This window comes from Sycon ciliatum, chromosome 3 (assembly GCF_964019385.1).
Source record: "Sycon ciliatum chromosome 3, ocSycCili1.1, whole genome shotgun sequence".
NCBI lineage: Eukaryota > Metazoa > Porifera > Calcarea > Leucosolenida > Sycettidae > Sycon > Sycon ciliatum.
Window position 1 is genome coordinate 26,417,978 of NC_088645.1, and position 18,223 is coordinate 26,436,200.

The following is an 18,223-nucleotide window of genomic DNA, read 5'->3' on the forward strand; positions in this document are numbered from 1 at the left end:
CGTATATCTGCCATTAGACACGATCCAGGTATGCGTAAATGCTAGCAACATTACATCGCTGCAACACTACACGAAAATCTAAAATGTTCATGTGCAATGTGCGGACAGCCAACTACGTCGTCAATATACAGGCTCATCAGGTGATCTGAGTGGAGTGTACTCAGTGGAGTGAGCTAAGGATCATGAACATCTTACGAGAGTATAATTATACTTATCACTCTCTTATTATTGACCGCCACAGAAACTTGTGATCTCTAAGCGGTCAAATATCAGCATATATTGACCGCTTATATTGACCACTTATTATTGACCACTTTAGCCCGAGGACTTAGAACTTTTTCCTCAACTTAGAAAAAAATCAGAACTGAAAGAAGAAAAATCTGAAGCCAAATGCTGGGATTTGAACCCAAACTGTCAGATTCTCAGTCAAAGAACTTGGGGAACATACTACAAGAGACAACTGAAAACTTCGGTTTACACAGCAGTAATGTCCAATGTAAACGGCATATGTACATACTATTAATAGTATTATACTATTACAATAGTATTCCTTTCTTCCTATAACAAAGCAAAAACAGTTTTAGGTATGCTATGTCGTGATAAATCTATTATTGCCCTCATAATCGGCCAATATATGAAATATAGACCTCGTAAAAGACCTCGGGGGACCTCGGTCTTTTACTCGTTCTATATTTCATATATTGACCTCTTTAATCGTGCAATAATAGATACATATGGACTTCCCTGTGGCTAGTGATCTGCCATTCAGAGTTTCGATTCAATCGGGGCACTACTGTTCGCCACAGCAGACTTGCTCGCTGCTGTGACTGTCGCCATGTATGGGTAATCAGCACGAGCGTCCTATTGAGCTACTCGCATCATCCAAGTGATGTATACTACTCCTTTTCATATCGAATATATACTCAAGTACACCAGTAGTGCTGGACAACTTTCAAACTCCTTCTGTACTAATAGTACTATCTCTATACTATAGGAGATTTGTTTGGAATGTGGCTGCCCGCGGCTGCCCGTGCCTCACACAAATCTGTCAGGCAGAAGCTCATTAGACCCAGGGGGGTGTCAGTGACAGATGGAATCCAGTTGCCAACCAGCTGACATGAGCATACACTGTACTCAGGTAGACTTTGACTGGCGTTCGATGTGTTTGGCAAATCGCCCGACGGTTCCTGGACGCCTTGGAAAGAAATGCGTTGCCGGAGAATGAAATTTGGTAAGAACCATGTTTCTGTGACGACTTGCAGCTGCTTGTAACTCGTATTAGCTTTGTTGTATATAGTGCGTACAGAATGGAATGGAGACGCAAAGCCATTGGCGTGCATACGGGTTTTAGAGGTGAGGCATTATTTCCTGGCGGTGCGATTGGACGATTTGTTGGATGCCGCTGAACAACTGACGGGCATAGATTGGGGAGGTGGACAATGCATTTTGCTAACTTACCTATCCTGGTCTCATCAAAAACTATTATGGGCCATATTCCTGTGATGAGATATGCCTCAGGATATGTGACATCACATGAGCATGCGTTCCTGCATGTACATTTATAAATAGGTGAAGGGACAGAATTTGTTTCGAGAATCGAAAAATAATGATGATACCGGTATAAAAATATAAAAAATTCACGGTTCGCGTGAGTCTCGGCTGGAAACCGAGTTATCCGCATCCGTAGGAACGCCACCACCCATCAAGGATCAAGGCGCAGATGTAGCTTCTAAAGCGGTGGGAGGTGAATAGATCAGCTGACCAGAAAGTGGTCAAAGACCAAAAATCCCATTCACTGCATCCATGTTCTTCTCGTGCCAGGCCACGAGTTTCCAATAATTATTATTCTTATTAAAAGCATGTCCGCGTAGGTGGCGGGGGTGCCACTATCGCTTATGCCATTCAGGATTGATGTCTGAAGAGTAATACGATACAATGAAATGACAGAAGTGACGTCAACAAAAGCCGTTAGCAACAACACCAATATGACTAATGGAAAACTTCATCCAAAGTATAGAATATGCATACAACATGTCTGGTCAGTCCTGTTAGGTCGGGCGGGCTCCACGCCATGCCTGTCGGTCCGCTGCCATTGTGCGGACTGCGTCAACATCTAGCGGCTGGTGGTGGGTAAGTCCATGCCATGATAACAGTTCCGTCTGCAAGACCGTTACCAAACCAACTGCCAACTGTGAAGGAGCAGTTGGGGCCAAACGAAAGATATGGCCAGCGCGACTGTAGCGCTGCCTTGTGATCATCTCACGCAACAGCGTACAGCGATCATTTCCGTCCGCCATCATTGAGGAGTGGAATCGCCTTCCTCCAGAGCTCATCACAGCACCACCTACTCTACCTCACCTCCAGCAGTTCAAAGAAGGCGTTCATAAGTATCTGCGATCTGCTGACTGGCATTGGGCCTCTACGCACCTGTGATATCTGTGTGTGTGTGTGTGTGTGTGTGTGTGTGTGTGTGTGTGTGTGTGTGTGTGTGTGTGTGTGTGGCTGTGTGTGTGCATGCATTCGGATGCATGCGTGTGTGTGTGTGTGTGCGTGTGTGTATAGTTTGTATGTGTGTGTATGTGTGTGCGTGTGTTTGTGTGTGTTTGTGTGTATAGTACTTGTATGTGTCACAGTGTGTGTTTGTGTGTGTGTATAGTACGTGTGTGTGTGTAATACTTCCGTGTGTGTGTGCGTGGCTCTGCGTGTGTGTGTGAACGCGCGCGTATGTGTGTGTATGATTTCGGATACCTGCTGCTGGGCGTATGCAGTCATTGTTTGGTGTACCTGAACCTCAACTTTTTTCCTCCCATTGAACAACACTCCGTAACCGTGCTGCCACCCTTATTTCACATTTGCTCTGTAGTGCTCCTGCTCATTTTTCTATTTTCGTATTTTTCTGTTTGGCGCGCATGAGCAGTGCTGAGGCCGAGACCCCTGGTCGGTTTAGCTGCTCTTGCCCCGCCTCCACTGCTTGGGCTGCCATCGCTATGCGCATCTCTGTGCGTTTTTGCCGGCGTTTGCACCAATATGGTTTGTGGTTATCTTGTAAAAAATAAATTAAAAAAATCTCGCTGATGGGGACAGCTCCGCAGCGCTTATACAGAGTGTCATTGCTAATTCGTTTAGGGTACCGCATGTCGATGATGCTCCTTAGCTGGGTCCTGTGGAACGAATCCATTCGCGCGAGCTCCGACATCGGTAGGCCCCAAGATCCGCCGTTGTCGGTAAGGACTGGGATGACGTAGGCGTTGTAGAGCCTCAGCCGAAGACCTTCACTGATCTGGCGCCTCCGGGTTCAGATCTTGAGGAGTGAGTTGAAGGCGGCGGCAGCCAGTTGACGCCTCTGAGCAGCATCTTCGGCGTCACCCAGGAGGGAGCCTAGTTTGCGAACAGTACGCCACGTTTCTTGGTTCCTATCGGGAAATCGGGCGACGGTGGTATGCTCTGTCTTGGAGGGATTAACGTTCAGGTTCCATCTCGCAAGAACTGCTGGAGCTTGTTGTTCAACTTCACTGAGAAACGTCTCATCCCGGCTCACAAAATCAACATCGTCCGCGTATGCGATATCCAGCGGCAAGTCATTGTGCACAGCAGGGCGAGATGGCAGCTCCTGTCTTAGGTCCAGGAGAGCAGCCTCCAGGTAAATGGTGAAAAGCACTGGAGAGAGACTGTCCCAATGAGGGACTCCGATATTTGTCTTGAAGGAGCTTTTCGATGCACCTTTCACACGAGGTTCAAGCCAGGTTTCAGTCAACAGTATACGGATCATTCGGAGCTCACTTTCTTGGAGGAAGGATTCAAGGGTCCTCATCAGGACATCGCGGCGGACAGTGTCAATTCCCAATATGTGGATGGACGTATTGAATCGCTGCGTCATACTGCATAGCCATCTATGGCACCACACCACATCACTTGTGCTGCGGCCACGGCGAAAAGCACTTTGGGATGTAGCCAGGTACTGATCAACCGCTGGCTGTATCCTCTTCAGCACATTTACAATAATATTACCGGTATACTCGCACATACAGTAATTTAAAAAAAAGATTCACGAACACATCGATCAGAGCATCACAGAGACAATGAGGCCAAACTTGATAACAATGACATTGAAAATAATGTTTCCACACCCAGATTTGTGATAGGTCTGAATCTAACTTGCTGGAGTGCTCAAACAGACAAGCCAGTGAGTTCTGCGTGTCAGAAGAACAAGATGTATCGACATTTTTGATTAGTATTGATTACTTTAATTTCATTCATTGGTGCTGGCCGCTTCAATGCGCTTCCCAAATCCGTTCGCACAAGTCATATCCCTAACTCATTTCGCCAGAAACTTAACAAATTCATTCATCTTGGGCACCCTGTAAGAAGACGTTAGGGTCTGTTGGGAATGCCCAAGTAAAATAATACAATACAATACAATACAAAAACCTTTACACAGACACAGGTAGATAACCTGAGTGACGCGCCGAAGACACGTTTACACGAAAATAGCTTGATTTTGATATACGTGTCATACTATACAAAATATGGGTTCACATACATTCAAATGGGACTTCTGTTATAAGGACACTTCGCGAATAAGGACACTTTTCTGATGCCCCGCCGCCGAATGTCGTTATTCGCGAAGTTTACTGTACATTGTCACAATACCGCCCTGGAAGTAGTTTGTCCTACTACTAGGATCTAGACTCTGAGTGTCACATCTTTCCCACATGCTCATACTATACATGTATGACAATAAGTTCAGGCATTCACGGTTCGCGGTCACGTGACGGCAATACATAATGAATGTTACTAATTACTTTTGAATGTTTCTATTTTTCGATTTACTCGCTGTACAGCGTGCTGGCTCATGGTAGCATGTATCTGGTTGGAGAACCAAGCTGTGGAAGGTAATAACTTATTCATTCATTTTATTCTTTTACTATTAATCACAAAACCCAGCTGGTAATTTGAACACTCGGCGAGGTGACAAAGGTTTAAGAATGGCAAGAAACAGAATCAGCTGAAGTTTCATATTACGACGGCTCTATTGATAATGTAACAAACGGATTCTGGAGAAAGTGGTGGTAGACAAAGAAATAACTATGAAGGATATGGAATATGAAGAACAAAAATAGGAACGATGAAAAATGCATCGAACTAGCTTTCACACAACGATCATCAGGAAGCATCGCTCTACTAATTAACATACAACACATGCAACACATACTATTATAAATGATCAGTATAGTGATAAATAACACCTAACCAACGCCCAAATAAGTAACACAGTGCATTATTGCAGGATACCATGTGCGTGAAGGATTATTATTATTATTATTGCATCATACCCAACCACGGCCAAATCAACAAAAGAAAAGTTGTAGACATACATGTATAAGAAAGAAGATGAAAAGTTTTTGGCAAGTCTTGAGGTCTTGTGACATCAATGACCAATGTGTATAATTATGCCCAAAAAAGACGGGACATCAGAAGAGTGGTTGTACGAGAGTTAGGGAAGCAGAGAGAGTTTTGGGTAGCTGAGGACTTATGAAATAAGTTGAGCTTGAATAAAACATGAGGTGGGGCAAGACCAAGACGAATTTTATGAATAAGTTTACATGACGAAAGTCTGAGCCTGTTAGAGAGAGGGCAGCTGGATGCGATAGCATAGACAGTAGAGAGGGCGTTTTTTTGTTTTTTGTTTTTTGTTTTGTTTTTTACTAAGGCCACAGCTTCCAATCATGACATGCAAAGCAGCGGTGCAGCATCGCATCGAACGGGGAATTGCAAAGACAGCGCGAATTAAACGACGATGTGTGACATCGAGACGATTCGTGAGCGATGTCCTGATGCCAGCCCAAATGGAGGAACAGTAGTCAAATACAGGCAGAACATAGCATTTATACAGCATTAAACGTCGATCACGGGGGAAATGAGATAAGTGAGAGGAGAGGAAGCCAACAATAGTACTTGCACGTTTCTCCAGGTACGTAATGTGGGGATCAAAGGACAGATGCTGATCCAGGATAATCCCAAGGGGTTTGTGCTGATCGACTATTGAGAGACAGGTACGGCCATCAGGGAACGTAAAAGGCGAGGGACTTAATACAGACAAGTCACTATTGGGACGAGAAGGGAAGCAGAGAATAGCTGGTGTATATGCAGATGACAATGAAATACTTCCAGGGGACAAAATTCAAGTATGAAACAACGCTAGTGACAAAACGTCTGGCCCGAGAAGACAAGACTAACACAACATTCTACTGATCACCAGTAGATTACTACAAACGTCGAGGTCTCATTCAACAACATTTTGTACAAGGAGACGGACGGTGTCGCTATGGGTTCCCCGTTCGGTCCTGTACTGGCGAATATGTCGGATGGCTTTTGTGAAGGCAAAATGGGTGCATCGATGTGGCCAGATCTCTATGTTCGTTTTGTTCAACACCAAGCATGATAGTGAAGTCTTTCTCGCCATGTTGAATAATCTCCATCCTTCTATACTGTTCACTAGCAAACATGAGCAGTCCAATTAATTGTCATTTCGTGAGGTACTTGTACAACTAATGATACTGAACTAGAACAACGGAAAGATTCTTCAAGAGACAGCAGCGGACCGAACATTAGTGTTGCAAAATATTAATGTTCCATTACGCGCATTTGTGTTATTATTATTATTATTATTATTACTATTACTTGTCGAGAAAACTGACTGTGAAACGGTGACTTCTGTTTATCGAAAACCCACGTTAACTGGACAGTATATCACATTCGACTCTTATTGCTCCTCGCAGTACAAAGTAAACTTAGTTCTGAACCTCGCCGACCGAACCAAGCGCATTTGCTCCCCTAGCAAACATGCGGATGACCTTGAATTTTTCAGCTTGGTGTTTACTAAGAATGGCTAACTTCACCAATACTTTGCACAAGTATTGGTGAACAACTCCAACACCTAAAGAAGTAACAATCGAACCTACTCGATGTGCGGTATTGTTTATGTTTGCCATGGAAAGGAAAGGAGTCAATCAACGTGTGGCGTGAAATCCCCTCAGTTGTAAAACAAAACTTCTATGCAGTAAACTTCAGCCCTGTCTACACAACGATGCGTGCGTTCACGGTGCCGAAGGACGTTCTACCAACCCACCAACTCAGTCATCTTGCATGTTATGTTGAATGCCGGCATTGTGCTAGCTGGTAAGCTGGTAGAACTGTTCTGCACCTGAGCGCACTGATTATAAAACACACAGCACTTCATATTCCACGTCAGCCACCACCGTCGGCCCTGGGATTGCCCTCCGGTTATATTCCTGTGTAGGTAAAACGGTTCCTGAAACTCATTGCCTGAAGCTACCCGGGATAGCCTTCGACAGACAACTGACATTCTTCCAGCAAATTCGACAGTCAACCCGGCGCGCTACACAACGACTGGGCTTCCTGAAGAAGGCCTCAGCAGTGCCTGACCCTGGCTGCTGACTCACGGTCGACAACGGCTTTGTTCGCCCAATGTTAGAATCTTAGAGCATGGCATGCTAATCTGGATAGGTGCTTCTCAGACGGTGCTGGTCCAACTCGATGCTGTACAGCGGAGAGCCCTGCATCTTATCGGCGAAGGCGCATATCTGCCAAACCTCGAACTCCGGGGCAAAAAGAATGATCTCTGCTATCTTTATAAAATCTATTACCTTAGAGGCCCACTGATGCTAACCCGAATGCCCCCCCCCCCCTCCCAAGCCGTACTAGACCACGACCAACATCCTGCCAACACCAGGCAGCAGGCGCACGAGGCGGCCGGCCACCACTACCAGCTGCAGTCTGATATCCCAGCCAATTCACGCAACAACATCCGCCGGTCGTTCCCTGAAGGAGTGTTGGACACCTGGAACCAGTTACCTCGCCAACACCTCCTGGATCAGCCCAACCAGAAAGGATTGCAGTCCTTTAAATGCAGCGTCCACTCGAGCCACTGGTATGGGGCGACCGACCGGCTGTAAGGATTCGGCGTGGTTGTTTGTGGACGCTAATGTGAGAGAATGAGTCCGCGCGCAAGTATTATGTATGAGTATGCGTCTGTGTGCATGCGCACACGGGTGAGTGTGTATGTGTTTGTGTGTGTGTGTGTGTGCCATATACCAAACAAACTTAACATCAATTATCACGGTGTGCGTTTTTCTTTCCTCTTTTCCAACAAAGCTGCAATGCTATGGAATTGTCTGCCGCCTCCTCTTACCTCCATAACCTGCCTTCCCGAATTCAAGCATTCTCTCTATCAGCATTTTCGCCGATATATTTTTTACACTGACGGTATCCCAACTCCCTAATTACCAGATTTTGTATGCCTCGATTAACTTCTCCCTCTACTTAAAGTTGTCATTTCATTCTTCTTGCAGCAGATACCCTCGACAGGCCCAAAGCCTTTGGGAAATCCTTAAGAGAGCATGTCTGAGAAAACCAGAACATATGTGCAAGTCGATCTCTCAGATTTCGCTCAAATTTTGTAGGTAGGTTTGCTTTGGGGTGTAGATCGACATTCCAAAGCCCACGCAAAACCTTTTGAAGGGAACCATGACATTGGCACACCCCTCAATATTGGCTCAATATTGGCACGATTTATGGGTCTACAAAAGAGCCACGGCACAGCGTACAAGAACAAGCTACGAACAAAACTCCATTGAGCCAACATTACCTCACCTTAGAAGAGTTCTTGGGGCAGCACCAATTAGCCACGCCAGCATCCCAGAAGACGAGGGCAATCATCCCTTGACGCCACAAATGATCGTCTTGAAAATAGCCAAATTACAAGCGCTGATAAAACAGCGAGCTACGTCCTCAATTAGCAAACACTATACACCGGCAGATAGTAGAACACCTCTTCTAGCACTGAGGACATGTCCCCCATCATCATTTTTGGGTTTTCTTGAAAAAACAATTTTGAATTTTTCCACTCGACCATTCTGAAATACGTCCGAACTCATACCTGCGCAGGAAAGCTCACCCCTCCGCGACGTCTAGCAATTTCTACTCCAACACCACTCCCAACGCTGCAGAACAAAGTGTAATGTTGACTCTGACAAGGAAAAGCAGCGGTAATCACTTGTCTTTCCAAACGACAAACTTCTCCTTGCGCCACCAACATTTTTCGGTGCAACAGTTGATGCGAAAGTGACTGAATATTTGCGTGTAGTTTTTGGATTTTACTGCAAGAGGAATGATGAAATCAAGTGCTTCGTGACACAAGAATGCCAGGTCTCGTAGATCACGGTTCAGCAGTTGTTCCAAGTCACCTTGATCAAGCTCACCTGCACTTACATGGATCACCCGTAGATCTAGATCGGATCAAGTGCATCTTGATGTCCAGCTCAAGAGCACGCATGTCGTTTTGTAGGCATTCCAGCCGGTACTTTCTCTCAACATGCAGCACACAGACTAGGGCGAGTACTCGGAGTAGGGTCAAATCACGTTGTTCATGACGTAAGAAATCTGCCATGTAGGCGCGCCACATACCCCATCCAACCAGTGACCAAGGTGACTGACTGTGTAGGCCGCGCGCTGGTCAACTGCAAGCGACCTTGATGGCATGGACAACGGTCATTCCTTGCTGTTGCAGATCTACGTGGATCATCAGAATGTAAACTAGCCGTAGTTCCTGTTGAACAATGTTCGGGATGAGCGAAGTTAGTGTGAAAAATGCATCCCTGTTCTTACTGCAAGAGGAAATATCTCAAAGAATTCTCGCAAATGCAATACTGCTAGTGCTATAACGATAGTTGCTGAATGCTCTGAGCAGAGCATGCGAGAAATATATTGCATCTTACCTCCTCCCTCATGGTCCGTTTCGAATAGCGCCTCGGGAACGATCGTGATCATGTGCATTGTGTCGTGCACCAGAAAGCATTATTCTACGTCACGATGCACGTGATTTCTTCATTCCTCTTGCAGTAAAATCCAAAAACTACACGCAAATATTCGGTCACTTTTGCATCAACTGTTGCACCGAAAAATATTGGTGGCGCAAGGAGAAGCTTGTCGTTTGGAGTGACAAGTGATCACCGCTGCTTTTTCTTGTCAGAGTCAACAATACACTTTGTTCTGCAGCGTTGGGAGTGGTGTTGGAGTAGAAATTGCTGACTAGACGTCGCGGAGAGGCGAGCTTTCCTGCGCAGGTATGAGTTCGGACGTATTTCAGAACGGTCGAGTGGAAAAGTTCAAAATTGTTTATTTCAAGAAAACCCAAAAAGGATGATGGGGGATATGTCCTCATTGCTAGAAGAGGTGTTCTTCTATCTGCCGGTGTATAGTGTTTGGTAATTGAGGACGTAGCTCGCTGTTTTATCAGCGCTTGTAATTTGGCTATTTTCAAGACGATCATTTGTGGCGTCAAGGGATGATTGCCCTCGTCTTCTGGGATGCTGGCGGGGCTAAGTGGTGCTGCCCCAAGAACTCTTCTAAGGTGAGGTAATGTTGGCTCAATGGAGTTTTGTTCGTAGCTTGTTCTTGTACGCTGTGCCGTGGCTCGTTTGTAGACCCATAAATCTTGCCAATATTGGGCCAATATTGAGAGCTATGCCAATTTCATGGTTCCCTTCAAAAGAATTTGTGCGGGCTTTGGAATGTCGATCTACACCCCAAAGCAAACCTACCTGCAAAATTTGAGCGAAATCTGAGAGATCGACTTGCACATATGTTCTGGTTTTCTCAGACATGCTCTCTTAAATATAATAGAATACAAATACAAATATGGTGCAGTGGTATGTGCCGCGATTTCCAATCTAAAGGTTGCGGATTTGATTCCCGACGATTATGATCACACACGTCTTTCTTCTCTTTCTCAGACTCCTCCTGACTTTTCTTTCATTCTCCTGGGCGGTTACCAACAGCTAGTGCATGCCGGAGTATGTGGTGTGATGTGTATGCGGGTAAAAAATGAAAAAGACCAAAAAGTCGGGATTCACTGGCCAGAAAGAACCACTTTATAGCTGTGTGGTGTAGACTAGGCGGATTATTGGCGGTAATTCTTCAGCCTTGCAAGCTGTTGAATGGTGCAATCCCAGCTCAAGCTGCCATGGCGTCTGCTGTAGCATCGCTATCATTGCCTCCGGCGATGGGCGTCAATTGGTCAAATTGTGTGTGGGCGTGGTTGTTATGTGGCGTTTATGTGAGCGTATGATAACGAGAGACCTTGGAAGCTCAGGGCCCTACGCTATGCTTTTTTGCCTTGATGACCTAGACAAAAAAGCATAGTAATGTTATAAATTCTTATAAATTTCTCTCTTTTTTTTAAGATATAACCTGGGATTCGAACCCGCGTTATCGCCCTGCATGCATCCCCCGATACACTTCGCATACATTCTAATTCTTCCAAGTTGCTTCACGTTATGATCTTGCATTAGAAAGCCCTATTTGAATATGCATTGTGGCCAGCTGTCTTTGATGGTACGGTACGGGACAGGTACGGGACAGGTACGGTCGAGGATAATACGACACCGTCTACCGCCTTGATGACCTAGGCAAAAGAGCATAAGGATGTTATAATTTTTTCAATTCTCCTACTTTTTTAAGGCATAACCTGGTAGTCGAACCAACAATATCTCCCTACATGCATTCCCCCCTACTCATTCATACTCATTCTTCCAAGTTGCTTCATGTTATGATCTTGCGTTTGAAAGCCCTATTTGAATATTGCGGCCAGCTGTATGTAGCCAGCTGTGTTTGATGGTACGGTACGGGACAGATACGGGATAGCGCCAGGCGTGACACAAACAAACACACAAATACCAAATTAAAGCTGTGTGGACCCTGGTTAGCGCCAGACGTTACTGAAGTTACGTCTTCTGCATAGCTACGGGAATTAAAGCAGTGTGGACCCTGGCTAGCGCCAGACGTTACTGAAGTAACGTCTTCTGCATAGCGACGGGAATAATCTCTTTCGTAATATTATTAGCACACGAAGAGACGAAGCTAGTTGAAAATCTGATCATGTCCCCTTCAGGCCAGAAGGGGACATGATCAGATGTGTAGTTATTGCAGAATCATTTTTCACAGCTGATGGGTTGTTTGAATCACGCTGATTGGGTTCACACTTAGATTGGGTTCACACTTACTAGTACTCGGGATATGGTTAGTCTGCGCTACCTGATCCGATGGGCTCCTGTTTGGTGTCCGTGCAACTTGGCGCTGTTGTAGTCTCTTCGTGTGCTAATATGTTCCCCTCTGACTAAGTCTCTCTTTAATCTTTATTTCAGGATCACCCAACGCCAGCAAACGCTTATCACGGGGGATCTCCTATTTGAACCTGTGCACATGTGTGTGTATGATGCGCCCTAGCTCACATAATTATACGTTATGCACGTAGATCCTGTCCTTGATGCCTTTCCGCTGCACAGTTGCACCGCACTATTGTTTAAGATGTACATACTATGATCGTTCTAGCTTCGACCACTTATCTCCTAAGCTACCACCCCCACCCCCCTCCCTTCCGTTGGGTCTGCCCAGTGCTGACTCCGAGACCCACAGTCAGTCGATCTGCCCAGGCCTCACCACCACTGCCGTTTCATGTTGTCGCAGACTGTGTACCTAAGCATTGCTTGCATTCACTTTTGCACTGACCTACTTTCGAAGTGCATCAACTTGCTGATGGAATGTCAATCTATTATAAATCATGATGCCAAGATACTTAGCACAAGATGATTTTTCAACCACAGTGCTACAGAATTGCAGCTGACGGGATGCTGCACCGTGGACCTCCGCAGGGCTAGAAACTTAGTCTTTTGCGCGTTTAATTTGAGTTCCCTGGAGTGCAGAAACTCGCCGATTCAGTTCAGGTCTTTCTCAAGCCTTCTCAATTACTGCATCGGCAGTCTTGTCTGCACCATATACATTTGTATCATCGGCATAGAGTTGGCTGGTGGAGAAAACCAAGGATGTTGGAAGAGAGCGTGCGTACAGAACTGAAGCGGACCAAGAGCCCTGAGGGACACCACGGTTGGCAGGATAATGTTCTCCCGGGGGGTTGCGACGACATACAACTTGCTGTTGACGACTAGACAGGACGCTGCAGAGCCAGGCCAGGGCTTTACCACCTATACCACACGCATGGAGCTCGAGAAGACGTTTGTCATGCTGAACACAGTCAACAGCTTTACTGAGGTCCAGCATCGCCACCGCTACAACATTACCATTGTCTAGAGAATGTTGCCAACTGTCAATGCAAACAGCCAGTGCGTCTTCATCTGAGTGCGATTGACGGTACACAAATTGCTCATTGTTAGCACGAGGTGTCCTGATATATTGATGAAGCCGGTCATATACAATTCGGTCCAGTAGCTTGGAGGCTATCGGAAGGAGTTAGATGGGACGATACTTGGTTGGATCACTTCGGTCTCCTGTCTTAAATACAGAGCCGATGTTAGCAAGTTTGTAAGGGCTGGGAAATACTCCAGTAATTAGCGACTCATTAAAGATATCTCTCAGGGTTGCTTCGAGGTAGTGGTGATTGGCCTTGAGGATAGCAGCTGGTACGCCATCCGGAACTGTTGCCTTCAAAACATTAACTCTTTCCAGGAGCTTCTGCACAATCACTGTGACGGGTCGAAATGTGACTACCGCAGATTCCCTACATGGTGCACTCTGGATCTGGTATGTTGAAGCAAGGGCAGACGATAATTATTTCACAGACTTGGCATTTAAAAGTTACGTCAGAGCAGGTACGTCCACTGACAGGGTGCCAGTTTGCTTCTGGCGGCCAAGAAGACGGTTTTAAAATGATGTTCAACTGAGCACGGACATCATGTCGAGTTGCAGCAAACTGGTGAACAAAGTGGGTTTCCTTCAACCGACGATTCAGAAGAGAATACTCACGGCGGGCTGCGCGGAAGGCTTGATGCGCAAAATCATTCTTACGGTCTTTGAGCCATTTTCGGTGCAAATGGGCTTTCCTTCTAATCCGTTGTGTCAGAGCTGACGCAAATCATAGTAGAGACGGAGGGTGAGAAGTACCTAGGGCAGAGCGCACAGTACAGACTTTGTTGATGGCGTGCCAATGTTTGTCGTTTCCCTCATAGCAGCGGCCTCGCATTAAGGTGATTAAATGGAGCAAACGTGGCTATTGCGCCTCTGGCAATGAATGTACTTGATAGGACGGTGGAATCTCCCTTATACCTAAAAGAAAACATATGAATTGTTACACAAACTATTCACTCGCTAAGAAGGAATATACTCTTCAGGTTCTTAAGAACCTCGAAGATGTGTTGATGATGTAAAAGGTCCAGAGCAGCATCACGTTTATTGGATATGTGATGGTGAGAACAGTCGCTGTGACATAGCCTGTGTGCCAGGCACTAACTTATATACTAAATGGCTATATTATGGATATTGTCTGGCGTACATGGGCTATGCGCAATGCGCAGATACATACACATGGGGAATAAAAAATCAATCTTTTTCCTAAATTTCCGCTCTCTGAGAATGGTTTCTAGGAGGGCGTATACGCGTATACGCCGTTTCGACAGTTAGGTGTGGTTTAACCCTTTGGAGTCCGTAACTTTTTTGCTTCCGCAGAATTTGTGGCAGTCACGAAAATGCGCACTCCATTTCCAACATAACTTCGGTTCTACTTCACCGATTTTGAAGATCTTGGGCTCGTTGGAAAGCTCTTGATGAGAGAAATACAATGAGCCCAAACTCACCAGGAACACTATTCATTGTCCGCCACATCGCGCCCCAAACGCGAGTCCAGCGCCAGATCTGAGACGAAATCGGTCTCATGTAGCCATTTCACTGAATCTAGCTCGGAACTGTTCAAATGTTTTCGAGTAGAGGCTTACCTTGCCGTGACTGGCACGTGCCGCCTGTCATGAAGCTGGGAAAATCCCTTTTTTCACACACTGCTGACTCGCAGCACGCAGCGCAGAACATTGGAAATGTTTGATCGCTCGCCGCTCACTTACACTTCATCACAGAGACTTCGGACTTGTTCGAGGCGATAGCTGAGAGTTTTCTCTACCATCTAGACCCTTCGATTGTTGAATTTGGCCAAGATTTGGCCGAGAACCGAAAGTTTGACTGCGCCCACATGCATACAAAATGCCCATGGTTCGAAATCGAACCATGGACTCCAAAGGGTTAAGCACCAGATCTCAGCTTTTTTTGTTTAAAGACTTATTATCTTTCATTTCCTTCCCCAATGGTTATATAGCGGCACATAAAGTATTGTTTTCCCAGTACTTAGTCCCAGTGTTAGTGATGTAATGAGCTAGTATTGTAACACTGTACTGCTGTGTGTGCTCATACAGGTCAACGTGTCAGTCTAAGTGCTGGTGGTACAGGACAATCAACACCAATCACAGTGACATTTGGTGATGGACAACCTACAGCCGATGTTACAGACTACTTACCTGTATGTGTAGTGATCAGTGGATCAGGACCATTCATTCGACTGGAGAAGACTGATGGTAGTCTAGTGTTGGCTGAGACAGGTGCCTTCTCACAACTTAGTGTTACACAATTGAACTTCACAATACATCCTTTACTGGACACATCATACACTGGACTGTACCATTGCAGAACAGCGAATCGCAACTCTACACAGACATATCAACTCAACATTGTAGGTAAGTACAAACCGCCTTCTTTCTTTCTAATGCATGCAAATTGTACCAGGCGCCCGAGCAACAGAAAGCCTCCTCCATGAGCACGAAGTTGCATATGACGCAAGCAATGTATCAGACGAGTTGCGGCACTCTTGGTTGCACTAAGACGCAAGGAGTATATTTTAAAAGCATGGTCTGTAACATTTATCCATGCTGAAGTCAACAATGAACAGTTTTCGAACTGATTTCCCTCTCCTGAGATTATTGTTGTCAATTGCCGTTTTGAGCAAAGACGGCATGTGATGCAAGGATTGTTCGAAATATCCGAATAATCAAGGAAATTAACACCAGGACACACAGCGCAAAATGGTTTGGCGTAGAGATGGACATTAGAGAGTTTACGCTTCACGTGGTTCAAGTTTGGAAAGTGAGAAAAAAATGCGTTGAATCGCTTTTTTCCGAGAGTTGGACTTCTGTCACGTTGAAAGCTCACTTTGCAACGTGAGATGCGCTTTTTGACCTTGAGATATCACGTTCGAAATTGGAAAAAAACCTGAAGGGTAAACTCTCTAATAAACAAGTAAAAGAATGAACGAGCACTCGACGCATACACCAAGGATTAGAGAGACAACCAGCAGCAACAACCAAAGGAAGAGAGAGAGCCAGATAGTCAGGAACAACGCAGATGACTAGGGACAACAGCAATTGGCATCGGTAAGTATAGGAAGTGCAGGTATGCTCCAACTCCACAACATACATTCAAACCAAGGAGTACATGTTCTGTCAATTCATAAACTCACAACACACACAAAGTCACAGAAGTCTCAAAAAAATTCTTACCAAGTTTAGTCTCGTAGCGCATTACAGTCCTGATAATGCAGTGCTGTCGGAGGATAAATTTCCTCAGTCTACTAAAAGTCAACTGATTAGTTCCACGAAACACTGCGTGTTGAGCACGAGTGGTACTTTCTTGCAGGTTTGCGGAGTGGAAGGTTTGATAGAATTTTCGTGCACACTGGATGTCGTTTTCTTGTCAAGTGACGAGCGCAAGTCCGCATAAAAAGCGTGATCTCCCAGTTCCTGATCATTATATTATCATGGGAATGTGAGCCATGCACTACAAATGCCAGGTTCCATTCTGTGCTAGTAGATCTCTATTGTGGCATTCACATGTCGTAGCAATCGTGTTTCTTGTTCGATTGGATAGGCAGTCCAGCAACAGGAATGGTGGTGTGTCCAGATACAAACCAAAGGAATGCTTAGCTCAATATGTGAGCCACATGAGGTCTTGTTCAATTTTTATAATGCTTATGATCAACACGTGACTTTTTCATAAACACACAAATACAAAGACTGCAATTCGAAAGAAACCATCATTGCAATGACGCCTAGTCATGGCAACCGTTACTGTAGACAAGTCCCTCGACTACAACAGAGAACAGTTTGAACTAGCTCCTGGTTAAAGAAAAACACACTATTGTAAGTAGCACAACGACATAATAACATTTAACAAAACAGGATAATTCCCCTCCACACACAAAGTACCCGGAAGGGCAGAACTTCCTTGCAATTAAGACGCAACGCTTTTTTCAACTCAGAGTTTCACGCTACATCAGGCTATACTTATTCTGGTCTGAAACGGGGAATAATGCCTTGTTACAAATGTATATGCACAGAAAAGTAAATGAAGAATCATTGCCTGAGGAATACAGTGTGAACCTCGTATATCTGTGCACTCACACGCACACCCACTCTCACACATGCACATACACAAACGCGCGCGTGCGCGTGCAATGAATAACAAAACAAAAACATAATAATTACACTCACTCCAACACCCACAAGCCCACAATCACGCACACACGCACACACTCCTACACACCCTCACACACGCACATACACACACACATATCTTCACCATCACATCCCCCCCCCCCCACACACGCGCACAAACTCACACGTACACTGAACACCTTTATGCCGCCCACTGGGTGACTCAGGCACCATACATTCACAGTGACACTCATCCATACATGCACATGTTGCCTGCTGACATTCACGCTCACGGACTAGTCACATAGCAGCGAAACTAATGTACGAGCATGACTGCAGAGCACGTCTCTACCATGCCATATTTGGGCGTCTGTGCATGTGTGTCTGCTTGTGGCGTTGCGGGTGTGTGTGTTTGTTTGTGTTTGCATAATTATGTGTACGTGTGGGTGCGTGGTGAAGCATGTGTAATGGTAGCCGAGTGGTAGGCGCGGTGAAATCAGCAAGCATTACTTTTAATCTACTTCTTTCAGGTACACACCTGAGATATAATTATTAGTGAAAGAAGAAACGGCAAAATAACTGACTTTCTCTCCGGTGCGCACCTGGAGGTTGAATAGCTCGTTATTATCAAAATCTCATCTAAACAGAAATGCGCAGCAGCTTTTATGCAGCAGACGCCGTACGCTTACATACGGAGATACACTAACTATCCATTAGGCAAAGCTCCGTATTAGTTCCGTACTACTTCCGTATTGGTCGGGCAGGGATACTACACCCTCCCTTCCTACAGATAATCACGCCCTCGTGATTTTCAAAAATTAGTGAAGAGTTATGAACAACAGCGTCAACCGGAAGATGGCAAATTATATCGGAAATGATAA

The 18,223-nt window shown here is 45.4% G+C and overlaps 1 protein-coding gene across 1 annotated transcript in view; it reads left to right on the forward strand.

Annotated features, from left to right (window-relative positions):
* The first annotated feature begins 1,197 nt into the window (after positions 1 to 1,197).
* LOC135811919 (mucin-3A-like) overlaps positions 1,198 to 18,223 on the forward strand; it is a 75,405-nt gene continuing 58,379 nt past the window's right edge. The window contains exons 1-3 of the mRNA XM_065325184.1: positions 1,198 to 1,353; positions 4,842 to 4,892; positions 15,273 to 15,590. Of these exons, the coding sequence (XP_065181256.1) occupies positions 1,308 to 1,353; positions 4,842 to 4,892; positions 15,273 to 15,590 (415 nt within the window). The 5' untranslated portion in view covers positions 1,198 to 1,307. The remainder of the gene's footprint in view (positions 1,354 to 4,841; positions 4,893 to 15,272; positions 15,591 to 18,223) is intronic.